The sequence below is a fragment of the Crotalus tigris genome, unplaced genomic scaffold (assembly GCF_016545835.1).
Source record: "Crotalus tigris isolate CLP2741 ecotype Arizona unplaced genomic scaffold, ASM1654583v1 scf7180000017739.2905288, whole genome shotgun sequence".
Classification (NCBI taxonomy): domain Eukaryota; kingdom Metazoa; phylum Chordata; class Lepidosauria; order Squamata; family Viperidae; genus Crotalus; species Crotalus tigris.
In genome coordinates, this window is record NW_024096605.1 from 2,174,759 (window position 1) to 2,201,951 (window position 27,193).

At 36.6% G+C, this 27,193-nt stretch overlaps 1 protein-coding gene across 4 annotated transcripts in view; it reads right to left on the reverse strand.

Moving 5' to 3' along the window:
- DPYD (dihydropyrimidine dehydrogenase) overlaps positions 1 to 27,193 on the reverse strand; it is a 567,113-nt gene that overhangs the window by 262,648 nt on the left and 277,272 nt on the right. For 3 of the 4 annotated variants that reach the window (XM_039339803.1, XM_039339804.1, XM_039339802.1), the window contains 3 exons: positions 22,574 to 22,681; positions 19,386 to 19,555; positions 12,491 to 12,701 (listed from right to left, as the gene is read on the reverse strand). In XM_039339803.1, the coding sequence (XP_039195737.1) occupies positions 12,491 to 12,701; positions 19,386 to 19,555; positions 22,574 to 22,681 (489 nt within the window). The remainder of the gene's footprint in view (positions 1 to 12,490; positions 12,702 to 19,385; positions 19,556 to 22,573; positions 22,682 to 27,193) is intronic. The other variant, XM_039339800.1, reaches the window with a different exon arrangement.

Here is a 27,193-nt window from a genome sequence, read left to right on the forward strand (position 1 = left end):
GGACTGTGTTACCATATGTTGAAGAATTACCAAGGATTGGGTTGCCGTATCTTGAAGCGAAAAAAAATGGTGCCCAGTTTTGCTGTTTGTTTTTCTAGTTCCAAAATATATCTCTTTCTCTCTCTTTCTCTCCCTCCCTTCCTCCCTCCCTCTCTTTCATTTCTTGGGGACATACCACAGACAGATGTAGATTGCTAAGGTCAATTAAACTGATGTAGCTGTGCTGTCATATATGCGAAAGAGAAACCTGCCAGCATTTTTCTCAGTTGTCACTGAGAACAGTGTCAAATTTGTGTTCCATTTTTGCACAAAAGGAGCCCACACAGCTGGATTTTGTCTTGGGAAACCTTCTTTACACTTAAAGCCCTCATTATAGAAAGGAACTGGATTTTTCTTACAAGATTAGAGATTCCCAATGGGCTAAAGGATAGACAGATTAAAAAGAAACTGAAGAGAGAGTAACAATAGGGGAAGCCCTTCTCCCGACAATGATCCTACTGAGATAACTGTTTTTCTCTTGCATTTGGATCTTTTAAGTATGATAATCTTCTAGCATATTGCTGACCCAGAAGTATTTTTTTTTCCCAACAGTAATTCTGAAGCAGAAAAGTTTTCGGTGAATTTTAAGCAGCCAGACCAAAGATAGTCAATGTTGTGACAGAGGAAGCAAAACAATTTAATTTGGATGAGAGTATCAGTGAAACAAATGTAGAAAATATCAAAGAAAAAAAATGGGTCACAGGCCAATGAAATAAAAAAGATTCGGGGAAGATGAAGCTAATTTGATAGAAAACAACCCACATTGCTTGCCCTAATTCTAACCCTGGTATCTAGTGACATTGTAGCAAAAGAATTGGGAGCCAAAAAAGGCCATAAAATGAGGGTTATTAGAATCACAAATTCCTTAGATAGGCAGATTTGAGGGGGGGGAGGGAAAGACAGAAAAGTTTTTAGTTATTCTGGATACTGGGAGTTTATTTTCCCAATGTAAATCTAATGTGAGAAACCACAGACTCATTCAATGCAGGACACAAGAATACTTCATGACATGTGGCAGAAGACGGTGCTACTTCAGGCCATCCACTAATAAATACCTGACAAACATGAGATATGAACAATCAAGTATTAGACTAGGAAGAGCATAAAAGAAGAATCCCTGCTGAAGACAGAGGATCTACCTGAAGTAGAGAGCTTAGTTAGTTCTTTTTTGTGTATGGTTCAGATAGATCTGTTAAGGAAATACTTTACCAACCTTGCTATGGAAATAGCATAGTTGGCAATTGGGGAGAAGGAAAGGCTGTGCCATGTAAACTAAATTTGCACTTATGATACAATTTTTACCTGTTTTAATCTGTAATAGAACTTTGTCAGTAAAAAGAAGTACAATTTTGCCTCAGAGAATGACTGAAGGACAAATATTTTATTAAGCATAAAGCAAATTATGACTGGTCTTAGTTTAATGGCTTTCAGAAAAAAAAGGTCTCTTACAGATGTATGTGTGGCTGTGGGTTATGCTAATAAGGTAACTAAAACTGAAACAAAAGGATGGGTTTTTATTATAGAGCAACTGTCAAGAGATTTGGGTAGGACTTCGTCCTATAGATGGACTGGGCTAGGTAGCTGAGGTGGGAAGTTGGAAAGGTGTTGTTGTTTTTAACTAAAATATACTGGTTTTTAGATATCACAATATAGCTTTGATGTGTTTCTCTTATTAAATTACTGGGAACAAATTACTGACAATTTTCAGCAACCATAGAAGGACCTTCAAGAAGAACAGAGAATCTGGGAACTTATATGTAGCTCTGAAATTACTAACTGTTCTCCCCAAGCTAAACAGTCCTTCTTTCCGATACTAGCATAATAATGCAAAATAAAATGTTAGATAAGATAGAGCTATGTTCAAAAGCATAGCTAAATACATTGAAAAAAGACTGGTTGGGTGCAACAGAAAGGAGAATGAAGAACAGATTGGATATTAGATGTTCACATAGGCACTATCTCAAAATGCAGGGGAAGGAAATAATAATTAGGCTCTTTATCTCATTTTTCATAGAGTATAAAACCACTATTATGACAAATTAATATGAATACCATATAAGGTTGCTAATATTAATAATGCCAAGCTATTTTTTTAAAAAAAATCTGAATGCCAAGATAATATACTGATGATTTAGAGATAATGCCAAGAAAAGAAACTGTTTGATACTTAATTTTAAAACTAGAAATATTTTCATGATCATAAATGATTAAGTTTCCTTTAAAGTCCCAGGACTTCTAAAAATGTAAACTAAACTAAAACAAAAACAGGTCATACATTTAGTATATCTACTAAATTTTACATTTAGTAAAATTACCTGCAAGTTGCAAAAATTAGTTTTGCTTTCTCCTAAATATAGAATATGCTGATTTAATTCAATAGTCCTAAAATAGTCACTTGGTCTATCTGTAATAAAGCCATCTTCATTTACAATTTAATCATGGATGAAAAGAGACCTGTGGCATACATTATCAAAATATGGGTCATCAGATGCCCCTTATTGAGACATACAAGCAAGTTGGTGGTACTGCATTAGCCTCAACAATAATGTAATGGGAGATGAACAGCATTTCTGTTGGCCACAAAGAAGACCTGTTCTGCAGATGGATGGATGTGAGGTCCCCTATGTAGGCAGATGGACAAGCTAGGGATATTGCTCTTATATCATCCTCAGTTGCACAGCAGCAATCCTGCCTGAATCAAAGGATGGTTGAACAGAATCTGAAGAGCTAACTGGGATAACAGCTTATGTTGTCTGGAATGAATTTGAACCTGTCACTCCTTAGGAAGTAGACAGAGTATTGTGGTTAGGAATCTATACTACCTGGCTTTTACAAACCGTTAAAGAGAGGACTAGGAGCTGGATGTTGCTTGTGCTGAACAAATAACTATTGGAGGAGGTGATACTGGAAATTCTGAAAAGGTTTGTATCGTGCATCCTTCTTATGTATATACTTCAGATCCAGTCATTCCAAATAATTGCGGGCATGTCTCCAACCTCCCCTTCTATGGACCATTATAAAGAAGGTGATGGGAAGAAAGCTACAAAGAACTTTAGAGAAAACAGATTATCTGGATCCTTTTCAAAATTCATGACTCTGCATAGGACAGAGACTATTTTACTATCCTAGCCAATGACTTATGATGAGACTTATTGACACTACTAGATCTCTTTGAAGCTTTTAATATCATCAAACACAATATCTTTCTGGACCATCTGCAAGGGTTATGAATGATTGGAACTGCAAAGATCTGGGTGGAAAACAACATATAAATGGAGTGGCTGCTAATATAGCAACCTGGGATAATTCCAACAATAGCTTTGAATGGGGTTGTGCTCCTCCAGATGATGCACTAATCACTGATAATCCAAGAACAGGAAACACTGATATAATTCATGTTCTCATTGCTTCTCAAATTACTATCATGTATTCCACATGGGAACTTAGGGAGTTCAGTTGGTGCACAGTGCAACTGCCCATGTGCTAGTGAGAACATCCTGATGCTGTCATGTAACATGATTACTTCAGGAGCTATACTGGCTACCAGTTTGTTTCTAAAAGTCATATTTGAATTGGGGTCTGGATATCTGCAAGAATAGTTACTCCATATAAAATCTGCCCATCCAAGGCATACTAGTAGATAAATTATATTAAGAGTTCTCAATCCTGTCAGAGGCATCCAGTGGATTTGGATTACTCAGAAGTAAGATGAGAACCCTTGTTAATATTTAGAACAGACATGTCAAACTCACAACATCATGTGATGCCGTGTGACATATTGGAGCTTTTTCCCCATTGCTGGCAATGGGGTGGACGCGGTTTCCTCGTGACACATCCAGCCCACGGTCCGGCATTTTGACACCCCTGATTTAAAAGATTTTTTAGAAGATTAGCAAAAACCTAGCTATTTAAGTGGCAAATTGAAATTGACAAACAGCAGATCAATGTACCTATGATGTATACAGGTATGATTGTTGTTGCTGTTATTTTATTATTATATTTATTATTAATATTATATGCACTGAAGGTGCTATTGGATATTGCTTTTGTAAACTGCTTAGATTTTTTTAAATTGAAGTGGAATAAAAAGCATTTGTAATAAATAAATGGTCTGTAAATAGATTTCTTGGATCTTGAAAGGGTACTTCATTCTGGCCTGATGAATGTAGCTAAGAGTTGACAAAAAAAGAGAAGAGTTTAATCAATTATAATTTATTAACTACTTTTTTTCAAACTGTACCTTTTTGAAAGGAAATTATATACATGGGATTTCTTCATTTTAGCCCACCAATACTATGAGAAAAACTTGGCTTTATGACTATACCAATGACATGACCAATATATTACTTGATTAAGTAGCCACAGTTAAGAGTACAGAAAACATACCACTGAGATTTGTATTAAAATTCTTATTCAGCCAGAGGTTTATTCAGTACTGATCTTGGCCAATTTATTATTTTTCTCTCCAAATCTATTTCACAGGACCCATACTGCTCTTTGTCTTCTTCTAGGTTTTGAAAACCTGAGATAAAATCTTGGGTTGGCATAATTATATTTTCTCCCATTGCCGAGAGACCACTGAACTGCTCTGCCTAAGAAACAAATACTGTGAATTCAAAGAAAATATAATTACTATTATTTCTCTCCATTTCACAGATAGAGAAATATTCTGGGTGTCATGGAGCAAACAGAGTATTTTTGAAACTAGGACAAACATCTTTACAACTAATTAATCTACTGACCATAATTGTGCATGCATAGCTTTTCTTTTAATATATTAGTGGATATTAAACTGAATCAGGATCCAACTTTTTGTAACTATGTGATTATTTCCATATATTACATTACAATTTCCACATTAGCAGGATATTATATACTATAGGAAGGTCAGAAGAGGTCTGGTGACCTACTTCCCATCCTATTAATTAATTCTACAGACATCCCAACAATTTTGACAGGTTGCAAATATTCTGTGAAGACAGTAGTTACAGAATATGCAAAGAGCATTCAAAATGGACAGCAGCATATAAATGTTACTAAGTGGTGTGATACCAAGACAGAAGCCCAAATTGTTTTGTTCATTACATCATAGTTCAAACTACTGCATTCATTGAGTAAATAGACATAAATGGAAAAATATCAACCAATTATAGGCCACTTGGGAAAGGGGTAAACTCCAGTAATATTAAGATATATTGGTAAGCCAGAAAATATTTTAATTAGCAAAACAAATCAAATGGAAAAGATTCCTCAAATAAAGCTTTAAAAGTGATACAGTGTGTGCTTGACTGCCACGACTAATTATGTATCCATGTAATGTGTGTTCAATTTGGGCTTATTTAAATAGCAGAAATGCTCATTAGCTGCAGTGTATCTGTGAAGCCTCAGTAAACAGTTTAATGGTATTTTATGTTTAACCAATTTCATAAGTTCCTGTAATTTTGGTATTTTCAGCTCATTAATGTTATTTTTGATATGTATCTTATAAGCCTTCTTTCCCTGAAAGCTGGCAATATACTTTTGACTACACTTAGAAAAAATAGTGATTTTTATCTTAAACCTTTGCTTGAGAAGAACAATGATGACAACAACACAAACATTAATAGTACTAACAATAAGAATTCCACAAACTGAGCCAATTTGGTTCTTTTCCTTTATAAAGACGTAAAGTCTGGGAAAAGGAGTAGGACCTAGTATTCTAAACTGTTCTGGTTTCTCTTATTGAGGAATTAAATAATATCAAAAAGCGTAACTTAAGCACCTTTCCAATCATATTCTCAGAATCATTTTGGTATATTATAGAGCAAAGACAAGTTCACCAAAACGGTCTTTTCAAAAATTGTGATGAAAGTACTTTCCACTGTCTTGGGCTCTCTGGGAGAGAGAGAGTAAACTTGTAATTAAGCATTGCTTTCTTCTTTTTTTTACTGATACATGATAAACCAAGGGCCCATAGAAGGCATTGCTAGGATCACTTCATTACCATCATGGATCATAACAGTTCAAGCAAGAGACCAAAACACACACACTCTGCCAAGTCCCTTGATTCTACCCCAAATCTTGTTTTCAGCCTGATGCTCCTTACAAATGACCTTCTCTGGAGGATGGACAGAAGCAATGGGTTCTGTTTTTTTCGTGTTTGACTGGCAAGCTTCCGGTATCATCCATCATAGTAATTTCTGGGACTATTTCTGTGAGATCAGTTGTGCTGCTGGTGGTGGAGACAAACCAACAGAATACAATGCTTCTGTCTAGGCAGTGGTTTCTGACTGTGCCTTGGCATTGTGGAACTCTGATACAGAGTGCTGCAAAATACTGTATTGTTCAAATCCCATGTAACACTGTACAAAGCCATGGAGAAAATCCTGGGAAAGCCATCCCAAAACCATTGAGACAATAACATGTGTAAACCCACTTTCTCTGTATGAATAGGTTTGTTTTGCTGGTATTTTCCTTCTTTCTTTCAAATTTAGAATTAAACTTTTATGTTTATATTGTTTTAATGTACCGACAGTATTTTAATTGTCAATGCAAACAACTTCAGATTTATAAATGATGGAGGAGGAGGAGGAGGAGGAGAAGAAGAAGAAGAAGAAGAAGAAGAAGAAGAAGAAGAAGAAGAAGAAGAAGAAGAAGAAGAAGAAGAAGAAGAAGAAGAAGAAGAAGAGGAGGAGGAGGGAAGAGGAGGAGGAGAGGAGGAAGAAGAAGAAGAAGAGAAGAAGAGAGAGAAGAAGAGAGAAGAAGAAGAGAGGAAGAAGGAGGAGGAAGAGTAGAAGAAGAAGAAGAAGAAGAAGAAGAGAAGAAAGAAGAAGAAGAAGAAGAAGAAGAAGAAGAAGAAGAAGAAGAAGAAGAAGAAGAAGAAGAAGAAGAAGAAGAAGAAGAAGAAGAAGAAGAGCAGGAGGAGGAGGAGAAAGAAGAAGAAAGCAATACTTAATTACAAGGGATCTATTCAAAGGTAATTATTCAGAAAGGAGTGGTCCTCGTGATTACTTAGCATTCGGTGAACAGGAACTAATGTTTAAGGTCTCTGGAGGCTAGAGCAAAAAAAAATCTGCAATTGAGAGCAGGCTACCTCATCACCTGTTTATTAGAGAGGAGTGGATTGCTCACCATCTGTTCATTAATGTCAACGTAACTTCCAGCATTCAATATAACTGTTTTTTTCCCTATTCCTAAGCATATCATTGTGAATTACCTACATAGGTTTTTTTTAAATACTTCCCCTAAAGGACAGGATATTTTCCTGAAAAGAACACAATTCTGACTGTAAGATGAACCTTCACTTCTGTTTTGGTTTAAATACATTTTTTTCTTGCAAAAAGAGAAATGGTAGCTGGATTTTTTTTTCTATTTATTGCTCTGCCACGATCTGCCACTGGGAACAAAAACTTAAATCCCCTCCCAGCAATATTCATACTGCTGGAACTACACTACATTTATCATTCTTCCTACAAAATAATACAAAAAAAGAACACTTACCCTTTATTTGATTTTTACATTATCAACTACAGGACTGTAATATGGAAATAGGGTTGACCTTTGTTGCTTTATGATAGCTTAATTAGCAGAATAACGTATCATTTTTCTACTCAAATGATATTGCAATCATTAGGGTCCTTCTCATCTAAATGAAGTCCAGGTTATTTATATTGGTTTCCTTATTTAGGCATGATGTGGCCCCTTACAAAACACTAAACAGTTCTGTATCCCAAATACAGTGCAGAAGATAGATTTTTCTCTATTTGTTCTTTATCATAAGTAAAGTGGAAATAAAATACATTATTCTGCCTCAGGTCTGGTACAAACTTAAGATTTATCAATGGTTTCTTAGCAGGAGCATATGTGGTATCAACTCCTAGTAAAACCTGGCAAATAATGATAAGCCGGAACTCTGAGCATAGCTATTCACAAGAGAGAAAACCCTATTCTTCTACAGCTATTTGGAACAGGAAAAATAATTACAGAATGATCACATTGTGCTTCAAAGCAACTGTCTAACATAATTCTCACCAATGTAATGCAGGTTTTAGAAAATAGTCATTTTAAGTAAGTCCTTTCAGTTCCATCATCCTTTAAAATTATGCACATTCTGTCATTTCTAATGGGAGTTTATCATAAAAGATATTACATATAATACATGTTTTCTGTATCATCCTGCTTCCTATTCATGTTATTTTAAAGGAAGAAAAGTGAAGAAACGCATAATATTTAGGATAACTTTGGTTTGGACTGAAATTCTAAATATTCCTAATATTAAATATATTACATTTTTTTTCTTTTTACGACCCTGTAGTCCCTTAATTCTGGGTAGAGTTGAGGATATTGGCTGGAGCTGAGCATTTACTGGCCAGATGCCGTTCCTGATGCCTATGTGGAGTTCACAGATGTTTTTCCATTGCGTCCTAAGGGTGAAACACCTGCCACTTGAATGTTCAACCTTCTAGTTGGGAGGCGAGCGTTTTCACCATTAGGTTACCATACCACTCAATTAAATTAAATTAAACAATTACATATATTACATAAATATATAATAATTATATGATTTTTTAAAAAAGAAACAGGAACATAGAAGCAATAAGTTAATCATGTGTTTATGTATGATCCTGGTATTCTCTGCCCTGCAATAGCAACAGAGGAGATAAAAAACTTCTGCTGGATTCAACCCTGCTAATTTTTGAAGCACTGATTTTGTGTTTAATTATACATTATATCGGCAATTTTTTGAGAATGTCCACAAGGCTTTCAAGTCAATTTCAGAGGCATCCTACAAATTGATGTATATAACCCTGAACAAAACAGGTAGACCAGTAGCTCAATAGAGGAGACTTCCTCTATATGTTACTAGACAATCCAATTCCTTATCTAAACAGAGAAACAGAATAATCAAGACTGGGGGGGAAATAGTGGGACCTGGAACAACTTCCAACTTCAAAGGATCAAGGGATTATGAGAGTGGCTGGGAAACTGTCATGGAACACTCAAAATGTTCCATCAGAAGCATGGCAGATCTGAAGCAGCAGCAGGCCAACAGCACCGAAGCAGCCAAAGCATTCCCAAATTTCATTTCCTTGGGAGTCATGGGCCCTGGATTTTGGACGCATTCTGGAAGTTAGCCTATTTGAGGTACCTTGATACCTTGGTTCACAGGTTGCCCTTTGATGCACCATTTCAACCAGTTAAAGGTTATGGGAGCAACAGTTTTAATAGTATAAAGTTATATTAAGTTATAATAGTATAACAGTTATAAATAACTATTACTAATGCAATGAATGGCATTTTAGTAGCTAATACAGTCCTCATGGCAATCAGAGAAAATTGAAATGGAGAGGAAAGAAGAAAATGAATTCAGAAATCAATTCAGAAATTAATTCAGAAATATACTCTATGTTGACCAAAGTAACAAGCTATTTGTATTGTGAATATTTCATTTGTTTCACCTTTTTAAAGCTACTTTACATTATGCATTTTTAAAGCTACTGATAAATATATATTTATTATTTACAATCACTATGTTTTCTGTTGTGATTGATTAGACCATTGTGAAAAGAAACCCAGTACAGTAAGACAGGCAACTATTCCCGGAATCACTAGTTCAAAAGGGAAGTCTTCCTTAGGATATTCTAGATCAATGGGGGATGTCCTACATTCACACAATATCCATGGTTATTATATAGTACAGAAGAATTATAATATACCTTCTTTAAATTAGGTTATCTTGTGTTAGCCTAATATTTAAACTTTGATTAAAATTTGTCTCCTACCTTGCTATTACCATCAGAAATGCTATCTGTTTCAACCATGAAAACTGCATGTTTTATTGCCACAACAAGGTATATTAGCATACCAAATAACATGGTACCGAATGATATGCTAGAAAACTGATATATGGCAGAGAACTGTATTTTCTGGTGGGCTGTGCATAGAGGCCATCCATAAAGTCATAATATATCTCAGACCCAAAAGTCTACATTGCCCCTCCCAATACCCTAAAATGGCTTGCTAGGTTCCAGTAAAAAAAAATAAATCTATTGATTATGGTAAGCCACAGCATCAATTTGATCCTCTGCAACAATCTCAGAACGTTTTTTTTTTTTAATGAAAACTGAGATTTAATCATGTTGCTGGATTCAGCATTAGTTGCTGTGTTCACCCCTAGGCTACAATAAAAGAGGATAAACAGAGGAAGACTACCAAACTGATTGATATTGCATTACTGCTGGATGAGAGCATAGATACTAGCAAAGTAATATGGTGAACTTTCTAAGGAGTAGTCAAGCTTTTCAAATATGCTTTTATAAGACCTAATTAAACGTCAGCGGTCAAAACTTCTATTAAGGTTCAAATGCTTGAATCGTTTCAGACATCAACCTCAAATAAATCTTCCTTGAAACAAAGTTTTAGGGCATTGGGAAGCAAAATGTAAAAAGAAAAGGGAAGGAAAAAGAGCCATATTTCATCGCTCTAAAGATCCATCATTTTCAGCATTAGAACTGCGCATTCATTTCTTGATAAAAGAAAAATAAACCAAATGAAAAATCCATTTGGTTTATTTTTTTTATTTATTCTGAAAGAGCACAGGAAAAATGATTACAGATGAGTATACTATTTAGGTCTCCAAAAGCATTTCCTCTTGTGTGTGGGATTCACGCTTATTGTCCTCTTTGTTGACAGAGAGATGTGTCCAGGTGCGCTTGGCATGCAATTCCCATCATTTCTCATCATTAACTGACTGATGGGAATTAGAAGTTAACAGAGGGATAGAATCAAGATCACGTGAAGTATTAATACCACTTTACAATGCCTTGGTAAGGCCACACTTGGAATACTGCATCCAGTTTTGGTCACCACGATGTAAAAAAGATGTTGAGACTCTAGAAAAAGTACAGAGAAGAGCAACAAAGATGATTAGGGGACTGGAGGCTAAAACATATGAGGAACGGTTGCTAGAATTGGGTATGTCTAGTTTAACAAAGAGAAGGACAAGGGGGGACATGATAGCAGTGTTCCAATATCTCAGGGGCTGCCACAAAGAATAGAGAGTCAAGCTATTCTCCAAGGAGCCTGAAGGCAGGACAAGAAGCAACAGATAGAAACTGATCAAGGAGAGAAGCAACCTGGAACTAAGGAGAAACTTCCTGACAGTTAGAACAATTAACCAATGGAACAATCTGCCTCCAGAAGCGGTGAATGCTCCAACACTGGAAGTTTTTAAGAAGAGACTGGACATCCATTTGTCCAAAATGGTGTAGGGTTTCCTGCCTAAGCAGGGGGTTGGACTCGATGACCTACAAGGTCCCTTCCAACATCATCATCATCATCATCATCATCATCATCATCATTATTATAAAAAAGCAGGGTATATGTTGCCTGCCCATTTTTGACAAAAGCAGCTTATTGCAGTGATGTCAGTACACAGCTTTGAGCCACTGCAAATCAAGTAGATCCAGGCAGAGAGTACAGTATAATATAATAAATGAGGTCTTGGTTTTTATTTAAGAATACTACATTCAAGTCACTCTTTGAGTAAGGAGTTCACTGAACGATTCTCAGACTGTTATATCGTAGGACTATTGTGGTGAGGGTAAAATTAAAGGATACATTATTTAACCTCAAGTTCCCAGAGAAAAGGCAGGATTCATATGTAATAAAATTATATGAATAAAAAAACTGGTGATAGCTACATCTCACTTTGAAGCAAAGTTGGTTCAGATAAGTGGGATTTCTTGGTTTTCTATATAAGGTTATTGAAGGGGGTAACACAGCAAGTATGCTATTCATGAATAAAGTAATAAAAACTATTGGCTATTTTAAAAAGGTAATAGTCTTTCACACATATATTTTTAGCTGTTTGAAATGTGTTCATTTCAGATGTTTCAACATTTGGCTTTAATAAATGAAATACACATCAGAGGACAATCCCTCTAATTAAATGCCTTTTAAGCAATGAGGGAAAAAAAGGTACATGGGTAATTCTCAACTCGTGACTATAACTGAGCCCAAAATTATAGTCATAAGTCTTGCGGTTGTAAATTGAGCCATTACAGAACCAGACCCAATTTTTTGACATTTTTTGTGGTGGTCATTAAGCAAACACTGCGGTTGTTAAGCAAATCCATTTTCCTTTATGGGGATTTTTTTTTTGATGGAAATAAACCCGGAAACCGGCAAAAAGTACTGCAAATTGTGGTCATGTGATTGTGGGATACTGCAACCGGTCATAAAGGTAAACTAGTTGCCAGATGTCCAAAATGTAATCATGTGACTGTGGGAGGAAGCAGCAATTGTAACTTTGAAAATGGTTCATAAGTAGCATTGTGGAGATCCATCATAAGTTCAAATGGTCACTAAGCTACCAATTGTAAGTTGAGGACTACTTATAAATTTAACTTTCCCTCTGGAATGTTACATGCTTGACTGTGGCTGATTCATAAACCTTGTGACTGACAAATACCTTTAGCATCATTTAAGGTTGAACCGAAGGCACTAATCACTATATCTGCTCTCAGACGGACAGTTTGCTCCTTGTCTTCATTCCAATTTCCATCCTCATCTTGCTCACTCCGGAGAAATTCCATAGCAACAATTTTCCCTCCTTTTATTACAACTTTCTGAGGAGAAAGAAAAGGTAGAAATTCACACTTTTCTTCCTTTGCAAGCTCCATCTGGAAAACAAAAATAAAATTATGTAAAATTTATAGAAACTGTTTAATATATAATTGTTGGTCTTATAATGTTTCCTTGCAATTTTTTCTATAATTCCAATACATTAATAATGTTATATTTTGATTAAATGAAAACTAGCTCAAATAATATGTGCCAACCAGTTTTACGGATGAGTGGGGTTTTTTTTTAGTTATCAACATCTGTTAAAAGACTTTTGCATTTTAAACCACAAGCGAAAATTAGTTTGATTTTATGAAAAATATTTACCTTACTCTTCATTACTAAAAAAGAATGAATTAAAAGAAAACTATCCAATCAATGCTAGAAAAATCAATTACATTAAATTTCATTACGAAATACTGGCTGAGGTGCCCAAATCTCAAAATTTACAAATGATTTCAATGAAAAATGGGAAGGCTTTTAATGAAAAAAAAATGGACAGAAGCATTTTATTCATTTTTCACTTTGTATTTGAAAGTTAACTTCAAACTACTTTTGCTAAAGTTGAAAGTTCAATCCTAGATAGTGGCAGATGTTTCTCTCTTAGGAGGCAAAGAAAAAAATATCTGTTGTGAACTCTAAGATTAGGCATTAGGAAGGGCATCCAGCCAGTAAGCACTCAGCTACATCCAGTCACCCTGTCTCAACCCCAAATTAAGGGATTACAGGGTTGTAAAAAAGGGAGTTTAGCCTCTATGACACTGATGGCAAACCTTTTAGAGACTGAGTGCCCAAAAACTGGCCCCACCCCTGCTCCACCCCCTGCCCCACCCCATCCGCCATCCCGCCTGCCCACAGGGCCACTCACCGCCTCCAGGGCCCGCCACAGATCACCTAGGCAGCCCAGCAGCACTATGGCGGTCACGCCCTCTGCCCACGCCCCACAGCATCAATTGTCATGTCTACGCTGCCTGGCTGCCATGTCCTTGGCTGTGCTGCTCTGTGTGGACCAAGCAGGGGGACTGCTGGTGAGGAGGGGGCCGCAGGGAGGGTGAGGCTGGGGCAACGGCACATGTGCCCACAGAGAGGGCTCCGAGTGCTGCCTCTGGCACCCGTGCCATAGGTTCGCCACCACTGCTCTATGACAAATAGTTACAATTTTACCAATTCCTATTTCAAATAGCTATACTTTCTTTAATTCTCCCTAAAGAAGTGTATTTAAAGAAATTAAACTCAGGGTTTTTGTTGCTATTGTTGAGAATGGGAAATTGACATGATCCATGTTCAGGTTTTTCTCAACTATAGAATACTATATTTTCAGACCAACTTGGTATTTCAACATATATGTAAGTAACTGAACTGAAACTTCAAGGGACAGTTCCCAGTTTAGGCAGAATGAGCTATTTCTTCAGAAAACTATTATTTAAAACACTATTTAAATTATCTTAAATAATGAATCATATTCTCTCACCGAACCCCTTGCTTAATCAGTGAGACAGCCAGTTTGGACTAGTGGCTAAGTCACCAGGCTAGAAAACAGGAGACCATGAGTTCAAGTCCTGTTTTAGCCATGAAAGCCAGCTGAGTGACTTTGGGCCAGTCACTCTTTCTCGGCCCAACCCAGCTCACAAGGTTATTGTTGCGGGGAAAATAAGAGGAGGAAGGTATGGTGATTATGTTTGGTGCCTTGAGGCATCTGTAAAAATAATAAAGGTGGGATACAAATAAAATAAATAAAGCTTTTGCTCATCACTGTCTTTTTGTAGATCTCTCACTTTAAATATATTGTATATTCATAGGTGTCATTACAGTTCTTCAAACAAAGGCTGGATGACCATTTGTCAGACATCCGGTATTCTAGTGGATCAAGTGGCCTGAAGATCCTTCCAACTGTGTGATTCTATTATTAATAGCGATGTCATAAAAATAGAAGTGGCTGCAAACAAAAGCAGTGAAATTTAATTTGTAATGTCCAACTTCTGTTGGATTTCTTTGAGAACTTAGCAATAGAGAAGACAGAAAGAAACAGGCATGTAAAGGTGCCACCTGAAGTACAAACTAATATTCAAACTCTACATAGAACCACTTTTGCAAGAAAGGACAACACCAGGGCAAATTTGATTAATTTCTTTGGATACAGGGCACAGAGAGCTATGCATTGTCTTGAATTTCAGTATCTTTCCGTATAGCATCTCTAGAAGCAGTTAGCTATCATTCCCCTCAAGGAATGAACACAATTGAGATAATTTTTCTACTTAAGGGAAATCTTCAAGGAGGCATATCTTTTTTTGCCAGCTTAACAGCAATGCACAATTTAGTGTTAAATCAGGAGAATATGTGATAGATGAGGCCACAATTTGAAATAGCTTCAGAAAGGTGAGATCACAAAAGACCAGATCCTAAACTTGAAAGCGTGAACATTCTGATAGCTGCATGAGAGGGGGAGGGGAAAAAATCCACAAGCACACAGCCTTTTATAGCCACAGAGCAATTTTACATACAGCAAAAAACAAAACAAAGCAAGAACACCTGAAGTAATAAAATAGTAATTCATATCTGATGGCACTATGTAGCCAACTGTGACTGATCTCACAAATATTAGGCAAAGCCAGAACCTTGGCTAATACTTGAATGGCAGACCACCAGACCTATTAGGAGTGTAAACTAGAGTAAGATTAAAGGAAAAAAATACATAATTTCCCTAACATGGGATTAGCCCAGATCTTCCAGGAGAGCCTCAAAATATGGCTTTGTCCTTTGGCCTAGGGATACAGTTAGATTTGTGGAGAGCCTATCAGGAAAATGAATGGTGCTGTCCCACAGATTATGGGTTTATGATTTTTAATAGTTGTATTGTTTTGAATTAGTGACAGATTTTATTTTTCTGGGCTCAAAGATCACCTCAGATGGGGACTGCAGCAAGAAATTAAAAGACGCTTTGGCAAATCTAGACAGCATACTAAAAAGTAGAGACATCACCCTGCCAACAAAAGTGTGTATAGTCCAGGCCATGGTTTTCCCAGTTGCAATGTATGGCTGTGAAAGTTGGACCATAAGAAAGGCTGAGCGCCAAAGAATTGAGGCCTTTGAACTATGGTGCTGGAGAAGACTCCTGCGAGTCCCTTGGACTGCAAGGGTTCAAACCGGTCAGTCCTAGAAGAGATCAACCCCGACTGCTCTTTAGAAGGCCAGATCCTGAAGTTGAAATTCAAATACTTTGGCCACTTAATGAGAAGGAAGGACTCACTGGAGAAGGGCCTAATGCTGGGAAAGATTGAGGGCAATAGAAGAATGGGACGACAGAGAATGAGATGGCTGGATGGAGTCACTGAAGCAGTAGGTATGAACTTAAATGGACTCCAGAAGATGGTAGTGGACAGGAAGACCTGGAGGAACATTGTCCATGGGGTCGCGATGGGTCGGACACGACTTTGCAATTAACAACAACAAAATTGTTTTGAATGGTTTTTGTGATTCTATTTTTCTGAGTGTTTTTGTATTTGTAAGTTGCCCAAAGTCATGGTAATGAGAAAGGTGGGCTATATAAATTTAATAAATAAAAAAGACTGATTAAACTAGTACTTTTTCCTTCCTTACCCAAAGCGCTTATCATAGGTAGAACCCTTTGAGTCAATTTAAATGTCCCTGTTGCGATTGGATAATGGTTTGTATGTCATTATCCAAAGAAAAATCACTTTTACCAAATTCTGGGTAATTTGGGAAGCACAGGGTTCAGTCATGGTTCCATCATGCGATGTATGGAGGGAAGACAATCTTCATCTCTGCTTAAGGCAGTAATGTTATTTTGGTCAGCTGGGATTATAAACACTTAATAGGGACAAACTAAAGGCTGTTGGCATTTTCCTACCAGTTACTTCCAGCAACTGCCTGGCCAGCTCTCTGCTCTCCATATGAATGAAGAAGAAAAGGGAATAGGAAGGATGGTGATCCCTGCCAAGCAACACAGATAAGATAAAGAAACAAAGTCAGTCCCCTCCTTTCCTCCATCTCTCTAAGCAACCAATTATTTTTCTTCCATAATGTTTTCTCATCTGGCGTGCTGTGAAAGGCCTGGCAACCGGGAAAGCATTTTGTTGCAAACATACAAGTTGCTAATTATTTCAGTGTTACCACAGCATAGAAAAGTTTTCAGGGAAAAAAATGGGCATGCAACAAAAAAAGATGATGACAAATTAGATATGGAACTTAAAATCTATTCATAGAAAAAAAAAGATTGTGCTTCATTGTGTTTCTTTTCACTTATGATGTGGAAATTATAACTGTGCTAATAGAAAGGGTGGTATATAATCACAATAGCAATTAGGATACTCATAGTTAAAGGTGTCACGCTCTAATGGTTTTGTCCATGACATGCACAAAAGTTGTGTTCAGTCATATTTCATATTTGGAATTATTTGATTTTGCTGAGTGAACTGTTTTTAGAGGACTGTTTGAGACATATATACAGATAGATAGATAGATAGATAGATAGATAGATAGATAGATAGATAGATAGAGAGGGGGGGGAGGGAGGGAGGAGGAAGGGAGAGAATTAAAGTTAGTTAATATTTTAGGCGAAAAGTTTGTCATTTCCAAACAATATTTATTCTCCTGTGATAGGAAATTTATACAGACAAAGACTAGTGGGATGTAATTAGAGTGGTACTGAATTAATTAATGTATTTATTATACTTGTTCAAAATCATCTTTCCCTAAATTTTAATACTATGACAAACACTTCAAAATATGAACTGTGTATCTTGAAATCTTATTTCTTTCTTTAAGTTACCTCTCTCTCCCTTGTGTATCTATTACTGAAGGGAGTGGGCTATTCCCCCATATATTTTCTAGCTGGGGCATATTCAGTGTCTCATTAATGTAAATTATGCAGTACTTCATGGTATGTAGCATATAAATTACAGCAAAGACATTTGATCATATTGCAATAATTAAAACTGAAACTAAAATGCTTTCATGATAAGGCAAATGATTATAAACTGCCAATCAGCAGCTCAGTATGTATAGATGTTTACAGGAACTACAAATTTAATTCCAAATTAAGTTATAGTTTGAAATATTTGCATTTTACTCCTAGATTCACTATTTTAATTTCTAAAGATCTATTATTTTACACACAGATCTATAATTTCTGGTTGATCTTCAGTACATGTTATTGTGTATTATGTCAGTGACTTTGAATTATTCTTCAGTCCAACTATCTTCCAAAATTACGTGTGGAATAGGTGAAATCAGAAAAGACAATGTGATATACACTACCTTGAACTGCTGGAGGGAAGGTAGGATATAATTTGACAAATAAATAAAAATCAATAATATATATCAAGGTAGTCATCAACTTACAACAGTTCATTTACTGACTGTTCGAAGTTACAACAGCACTGAAAAAAGTGACTTATGACCATTTTTCACACTTATGACTGTGGCAGTATTCCCACAATCATGTGATCAGAATTTGGATGTTTGGCAGCTGGCATGTATTTATGACCGTTACAGTGTCCTGGGATCATGTGATCACCTTTTGTGACCTTCTGACAAACAAAGTCAATGGGGAAGCCAGATTCACTTAACAAGCATGTTACTAACTTAACAACTGCAGTGATTCACTTAACAACTGTAGCTAAAAAGGACCTAAAATTGGGCAAAATTCACTTAATAACTGTCTGACAACAACAGAAATTTTGGGCTCAATTGTGGTCATATGTTGAGGTCTATCAGGATTGTCTAAAGCCACAGATTTGATTGATGAGCCTTAACTTACAGGATTGCTAAACTTGGATGTGTTCATGAAACTGGGCACTTTCATCATATCTGTTGCAGTGTAATTCCTCTACATTTAAAGAGTGCTTCAATTCTGATAGGTAGTAGGGTGAATTAACTCTAGAACATACTGTCATTATCATGATGGATGATTCTGGTTTGATCAGTATCACCTTCTTCATTCATAATTTTTCCCCCTAAAGTGCATTCTTATGCACTTTAGTAAGCTTCTAAAGCTAAGACGTTTTGGAAAGAAAAAACAAGGAAGCTGAGTTACAAATATGCTTACGTCCACACATTAAATTATTGTAGTATTGATCAGATCAACATCTGTGAAAGGTCACACTGACCAAACAGTCTGAACAACCTTACAAGGATAGTCCATCATTACAGGATAAGAAAAGTATGCTGAAGGACTAGTCAATTTCAATATTAAGCTCTGTGTTTATGTGGGCAGGCAGTTTATTCTATGTATTCAAGATATGATTTTGATATGAAGTTTTTATACACAATGACAAATGGTATAAGTTATTGCGTTCATGCCTGTGAAAGAATCAACAGGACCAACACTTTCTGTATTGGGTTTACTAGGGCTACAGGAAGAAAAGATGAAGTGAGGTATGTTCCAGAGCTTTAGGACTGGATTGTTCCCACTCCTTTCAACAGTATTACTTCTTTTTATTTCTACACAGTGGCCTGAAAGAACGATCAGGACAGGGAATAAGCACTGATGGTGCTTTGCTTGTAGGGCAGCCCTCATTCTGCTGTGTGATACGGCCTTTCTTTGCAAAAGCTGTTATTTAGCCTGTTTGCTTGGTTTCTTTCTATTTCTAAAATTGTGGAGATGTTGCACAGACCATGCGCAATATGTAGTTTGGGCCTAAGCAAAATAATAATAAATCAGCACGTTGTACTTTCAAGTATTTTTATTAATATGTCCCTCACTGCAATGTTGTGAAATTTACCTCTTCCGGGACAGCCCGTATATTAGTAAATCCTTTCCTGAAGACCACAAAAACACGTCGAGCTCCGCAGCGCAAAGCTGATGTTGCACAATCAAAGGCAGTATCGCCTGCTCCAAGAACAATCACGGTTCCCTGTATTGATGGCAATGAAGAGCGACAGCCGCACATTCCTGAATGATGAAAGGAAAACCCCATTTTCAAGGAGAAAAAACTATTTCTGCATGACAGCTCAAACGACACTTCTACTCGAAGCAGTGTAAAATTGCATCTTGCCGTTTCCAAGCATGGAGAGTCACTATCAAATTATTCTGCTTCATTGAGAGTTTTATTCCCACTTTTAAGATATGCTCATACATGTAATTTCATAGTCAGTACCTTTAGTAGCATTGCCTTCCTGTCTTGGCAGGAAATAAAGTATAATGCACTTGGGGAAAAAAAAAAGAAATTGTACTGCCTTGTCAGATTGAATGCAACCGACTCAAGATTGTTGTGTTCAAAAAATTAAGCCTTTGACTCCTCTCTTGTCAGCATCACAATTATTTGAGAAATGAAAAAGGGAAAAAAAATCCATGTTACAAGATGTTCTGTCCATAACTGGAGTCTAACTTTGACAACGCCAGTTTCTCTTTCAGATTTTATCTAAAAAGTTTCAGCACCAATTTAGACCACATATAAAAGGGAATTAGAGAAATTCAAGGAAGAAAGCCCATTAGTGTCCACTATTCATAAGATCGCCTTAGTCTAAAAATCATTTTGCAGGCCTAAGGAAAACTGCCCATCTATTCCCCATTTTAGGGCCAGATTGTGCTGGAACAACACGCATCTGGAACTTCTGGAGACTGATGAATCACCCCAAAATGTTCAGATTAGTCAGTTCAAGGGAAATACCACATTGTTATATACACAGGATGAAATCACTTCTAGCAATTGTTGAGGGAATGGAAAGTTATTCTGTCTATGGCTTTCTGAAAGACATCTGGTTGGTCACTGTGGAAACAGAAAACTCGTTAACACAGATTTTTTTTCTTCTAATCAGTAGATACTTTTAACACACATCTGCGGTACTCACCATATAGTTCTTTCTTTTTCCCTAAATCACTTTATTATGTTAATAAAGTGTTCTGAACAGAAGACCAATGGGATATAAATCCTTATATCCTTAAAAGTATGATTCCATATGCAGATTAAAAGAAAAAAGATAAAGCTTTCTCTGGAGTTGAAGTCCACGAGTCATAAAAGAACCAAGGTTGCCTACCCCTGACTTATATGCTGAAGGCACACAGAACACTGTTACCTTCCCACTTGAAGTGGTACCTATTTATCTACTTGCATTTGCATGCTTTCAAATTGCTAGGTTGGCAAGAGCTGTTGACACAGTTTGAGACATAATGGAGATAAATCTTAGTATAAATCTGCAAGGTCATAGCCTGAATGTGAACAATGTGGTTCTATGATCTTGATGTTTACAACTCAACAGAAATGTAAGATTATTACGGTTTTTGGTATAATTCTGACTGTTCCAGATTAATTTCTCAAGTCTTTTATTTTAAAAAAGCATTATGTAGGGAAAAAAAAGTTTACATGGTACAGGTAAGCTTATATTTACTATTGCACCATAAAATTAAGAAAAACTAGTGGTGAAAACTTTAAAATCATTCTAATGTTGTTTTACTTTTTAAACAATTAAATAAATTACTGTAATTTTTGAAATGATAACATAAATAACATAAACCTATAACTTGATATTTTTCTTCATAAGAATATGTTTTTACCATATCAATAGTCGATAATTCTTCACTTTTATGCTGTCAGTCTAAGCAAGAGTTTAGAACTTCAAATACCATTTTTTCTTCTTCAACCATCTGATGTACTGATGGGATGATTTCTTCTTGCTGAGTAAACAGTGTTTGTAAGAGGAATATAAAGTAACCTTGTCCCAGACAATAAGCTCACTAAGTGAATAACTACAGAAGGAAAATAGGAATTTTAAGGAGAGTCCCTAAAAATTCTTGTAAGTCACAACTTATTTGACTAATATGAGATTCTGAGGAAGGAAGAAGAAAGAGAAGAAGAAGAACTGTGACTTTCAATACTTCTGGCAGAGAAGTATTCCCTTCCAACTCTGCCATACTGTTATTGTTACATAAACAACCAGAGATGCTGCAGCCTGTTGGAAAAAGCACTACAGAATGAAAGACAAGTCATTCCTTCTCACCACTTAACTGAGTAAGTGAAAGAAACCATAATGTGTTTATGAAATAACAGAATTACAGAGTTGGAAGGGACCTTGGAGGTCTTCTAGTCTAATGCTCAAGTAGGAAAGCCAATGCTCAAGTAGGAAACCCTATACCACTTCAGACAAATGACTGTCCAATCTCTTCTTAAAAATCTCCAGTTATAGAGCACACAAAACTTCTGAAATCAAGCCATTCCACTAATTAATTGTTCTGTCATGAACAATTATTTCTAGGTTGGTTCTCTCCTTGATTATTTTCCATCCACTACATCTTGTCCTGCCCTCAGGTGCTTTGGAGAATAGCTTGACTCCCTCTTCATTGTGGCAACCCCTGAGATATTGGAACACTGCTATCATGTCACCCCTCGTCCTTCTCTTCATTAAACTAGGCATACCTAATTTCAGCAACCGTTCCTCGTATGTTTTAGCCTCCAGTCCCCCAATCATCTTTGTTGCTCTTCTCTATACTCTTTCTAGAGTCTCAACATTTTTTTTATATTGTAGCAGCCAAAACTGGATGCAATATTCCAAGTGTGGCCTTACTAAGGCATTACAAAATGGTATGATGAAAAGTTCCTCAAAATTATTTTCTCCTTTGAAATAAATTGTAATGACAAATTCATTTTCATCAAATTGAATTAAAACTGGTTAAAAATATATGGTTCTGGTTTTTTTGCACATGCATTAACTGAGAATAATGGTAGTTAAAAACCCAATACATTTAGCAATGATGGAGAAAGATTGAACTATATGCTATTGAACTACAATGAAATCTGATTCCTCACCTTCATTATTTTGTGTTTCTTCTCCAATACTCATTCTTTTCATTATTTGGGGATTAGAATGAATCATAATGCATTATGTAATGTATGACATCAATCATATAAAAGATGAGATATAAATATTGCACATATACAACATAACAAAACAAAACATAATGTAGCATATATACCTGGTTTACTTGCCATAGACACCAGTGGTAGGAAATCTTTTGATGTATAAAATCCTTCTTCTATTCCCAATCCCTGAAATACAGATTCTTTCTTTGGGTTTGGTAGACCTAAGACAGTAAATATTCAACAATGAAATGAAAGAAAGAAAGAAAGAAAGAAAGAAAGAAAGAAAGAAAGAAAGAAAGAAAGAAAGAAAGAAAGAAAAGGAAATATGTTTTTTTTCTGAAAAGGCATATGAATTGTCAGAAGATTTATGTTTTGGCAACCAGTTCTTTCTCTCTGGTAATTTTATAGCAGAGGCAGGATTTGAAGCGCAAACTTTAAATGAGTAGCCCAGTAAAATCTAGATAAACATATTTTGCTGCTGAATTGATTTGTTTAAATGTCTGACAAAAAAGGAAACAATTTTACACATTTTCCCACATAAGCACTTTTGTATATATTGGGATGATATACCCCTTTTAAAGTTCCTTTCTGCTATAAGATGTCACACACAAAATTTTTTTTTTTTTTTAAAAAAATATTCTGTACATATACATCAGGAAATGTATTAAAACTTCTGGTTTTTGTCTTTTTTTTTTTTTGCTTAGTGTAATAAATGATACTTGAGAAGGATTTATATAACCCATTTGAACGTAACAAAAAAATGACACATTAATCCCAATAGTGTCAAAACAATGTCTTTGTGGTCTCTCAAAGCCTCTTATACAACATTCAGGACAGTGTCAGTTGCCATTTTATTTTAGGTCTCTCAAAGCCTCTTATACAACATTCAGGACAGTGTCAGTTGCCATTTTATTTTAGCTAGAAGTCTCAATCAGCAGTCAAGAGAAGAAAAGTAACTTTTCTTTAGTTAAAAAAAAAGATTGTTTCTGGTGGAAGACACATAGTATCTCAAACAATCGCGATAAGCAAGTTGGGAGGACTATATAAAGATTTCGGTCTCAATGGCATTTATGTGGTTAATGATTGTAAGGATATTTTCTCTGAATTTTTTGTGAGGCAACTGACAAGAGTATAATTCAAGTGTCAATCAAAAGGGAGAAATGATGCTGTGAGCAGAATGTGCTAGCTGAGCTGTTTTGTACACAGCTCTAAGTGTGAATTCAGAAGGAACGAAACCTGACTATATTTCACAGGAAGATGTCCAAGAAAACAAAGGCTGAAAGGGCACTTGACCCTTGAGTATGCATAAAAGGCCAATGAAATGGACCTGGTGAAATCAACGTTGTCCCTTCAACCTGCTGAAAGCTGATGAAGAGAGAGGAGAGAATATAAAGAAAAGCAGCAGCTGAGGAGTTTGGGCCCAAGAGATTTAAAAGACAGAACATAGACCACCACCACCCACTTCCAGCATTAGGCCTGTCTCCTGTGAAGCTAGGTTGTGCAAGGCTAGCAGAGAGAAGTAGTTGTGTGGTTGAAAATGCCCTCAACATCAATGTCTCCTAACCTAAACAAACAGCATAGTGAATTGGGACAGAAACACAAGCAAATCGGGGCTTCAGGGCTTCAGGGCTCATCCATCTATGGTCTGAGAAAAAATTAGCAGAATGTAGTTGTTAATTTGCTGGTTTGCTTGAGGTGCTGTCTCTGGATAATTGTTCACAAGGAGCAACACTTGGATTGAACAAATTAGTGATGGGAGAGTAGACAAAAAGTCAGTTAGGGTGAACGGTGTCTGGACAGTTCCATAGGAGAAGTATCATGGGCAGAGCAAATAAGGCCAGGTTAGGGGTCAGAGTCAGAAGGTTGATCATATTCATGGCTTCTGTGCAGAGAGAGTTCATTTGCAGGGAGGAACAGTTAGTAGTGTTAATGCCAAATGGAGTAATCATTGAATGAATACAACCAGGATCTATACAGGGGAAACCGGTGGGGATGGGAATGTAGTGTGAGTGGTCTGTTCTTTGTAGATTGTTCCCTGTAGGGTGATCATCTGGAGAGTTATAGAAGGATTGTATACATTGAACACCCGGTGTTTCCTTCATTTATCTGAATTATTTGGGGCTGGATCACCTTTTTTATGTTATTGGGGGGGGGGCATGTTAAACATCCAGAGAATGAACTTCTTAGCATTTCAACAGGAGGGCAGCTAGAGGACAAAGTGTTGACGGACTCAGTTGCAGCAGTAGATTCAAATGCTCCAAGTTTGCATCGACTGCAATTGTTTGTTCTTCTCCAGACAGAGTGCCAAACAACTGAGCCAGTAGTTCTTCTTCATCTGCTGTAGGGTTGACTGATCTCTGTAACTTCTCCTTAATTAAATCCAGAATGTTGTGCCTATCTGGTCCTAACCTTGGAATTGGGGAAACACTCTACCATGTAGGTGGTTGCCGGCTGAGATTATGAACTCTGAGGCTTATGCCATCCTCTCTCGCAGGCTTGGCTCTCCTCCCAGAAATTTGCAGTGGCCGTGCACTGCTATTGTGAAGGATATGTGTAGGCGTAATTGGAAATCCCCTTACAAAATTTTTAAATTTAAAAATCATTAAAGGGAATGTGAAATGCCTAAAAAAATATTATTCTTTCAAGGCCATGCCGTCTGGGAAGATGGGAGATTTCTGTAAAGTTGCTGGAATATATTCTACACTGAAGAAGTTGTGAGAGGGAGTGTAGTACTGCTTGTCTGTTATGCTACTATCTGAGTTTGAGAATGCTGTATCAGCTTTGTTAATCTTTGACCAATTTTCCTTACTGTGTATTAATTTCCATCTTCCTCCTCAACAAGTCCATTCCCGTGTCACCCAAATCTGTAACCAGATCGATTCTTTCCTCATTCTTTGCCTAAGGAAGTTCCCTGGTGCATATATATTAATAGGTGGGGATTTCAAGACAAGAGTTGATTATAATAAGGAAGCTGTCATGGTTCTGACAGATGAAGCTCTTCAAAGAACTTTGAGGCATTGTTTACCTTAAAGAATCTTTATTCGAGAAGCATAACATTGGCACTAACATAATTGAAGCCAAAAACTGAATTCCCTCCCTTGAGCACATTATCAAAGCACAATTCCCTCCTCCAATTAACAGTCATAAATCACATTCCCCAATTAGTTTAAAGAGTGGGCTTTCTCTCCAGCTGACCAGCCTGCCAATTCTTATCATCTCTTATTTCAACAACCTTGATTCTCACACTAGGTTTAGTGTTATTATGTCTAGCTGAACTCTCATGCACATCTCCCCCCTCCCCAGCATCATCTAACTCTAAAAGCAAAAAGAAGAAAATGGCTACATCTCCATCTGTTGTCAAAGCAAAAACATCCGATGTTAGCAGCGTTGACATCAGCTCTCTATGAACATTTCAATGCCTGTCTCCCTGAATAAGTAATTGAACCACTGTATGTGGCCAGATCCTTCAGAGATACAAAATATAACCTAGCTAACTTTAGTTTGCTACCTTTCATAAATAGGCTTAATGTGCAAATGTTAAATGGCTTTGTCCAAAACAATTTCCAGAGGCAATATACTTTTTGGTCACTTTACAAGTTATCCTCTATAGGTTATGTAATAATTTCTAGAGACCTGGCCCCTTGCATAGTTCCTAGGTCTGAAAGTGACCACTTTTCCTAATGTTCATTTGCAAATTTAGACGACGCTTAATGAGGAACTTAGCTAAGGCCCACTTAAAATGCCCAATGGGCGGCAGCTCTTACGGGAGTTAGCTGAAATGACTCCCTTGAAAGATAGGGTAGCCTAATGTTTCACTGAGTGGAAAGTGCATACTTTTAATCTCCATAATTTTAGGGCACGCTCAGACCTAAATTAGCAAGAATACTTGATGTATGCCACGATCTCATAGCTAAACTCTAAACTTTTGTAACAAAGGCAATAATAACCTGATCAGGGGACAAAAGCATTCTACACTTAACAAATCTTGCATAGCTCCCAAAGCTGCATTATTAGAATCCTCTGCTTCCTCACTGAATGCCAAGTTACCAGATTACTTCCAAATTGTATAGGAGCAGAAAAAAATATATATAAAGCTCTGATCGGAAAGAAAAAAAAAAAACCCAAGATCAGAAGAAAATATGTTCACAGATAATCAGAGCTACAAAGTCCATAAATCATTCCTTACATACTATAATGAATTGCTCCCATTTGTTCCCAGCATTACACATTGCATTGTAGATCCCCTCAAGTACTTGGGCATACATTTTCAAAACCTTTATTGTGATCTATATGCTAACACCTATGTGATGGATGTACCTTTATTTATACTACCATAGTGGCCCCCAGTCATGTGCAAGGAAATTAAAAATCTCATTAATCAGTTTAACTGTGGTAAAGTCCCCAGGAGTGACCACACACACACACACACACACACACACACACACACACACACACACACACACCAGCTAATTAAATCTAATCCAAATTGGTGGGGCATTGCTTTGGTTTCCTTTTCATACATTAACCACACAGTAAGATTCCAGAGGACTAGGGAAAAGCTATAATTGTTCCTTTATATAAAAAGGATGATAGGAATGATGTAGCTAATTATAGGCCAATTAGTCTATTGAACATCATTAACAGCAACCTTGTTCACCAAACTCTAAACCTGGGGAATAGATGAGGGAATAATTGACCCTGACCATCCAGATTTTCAGCTGGGATGAAGCACT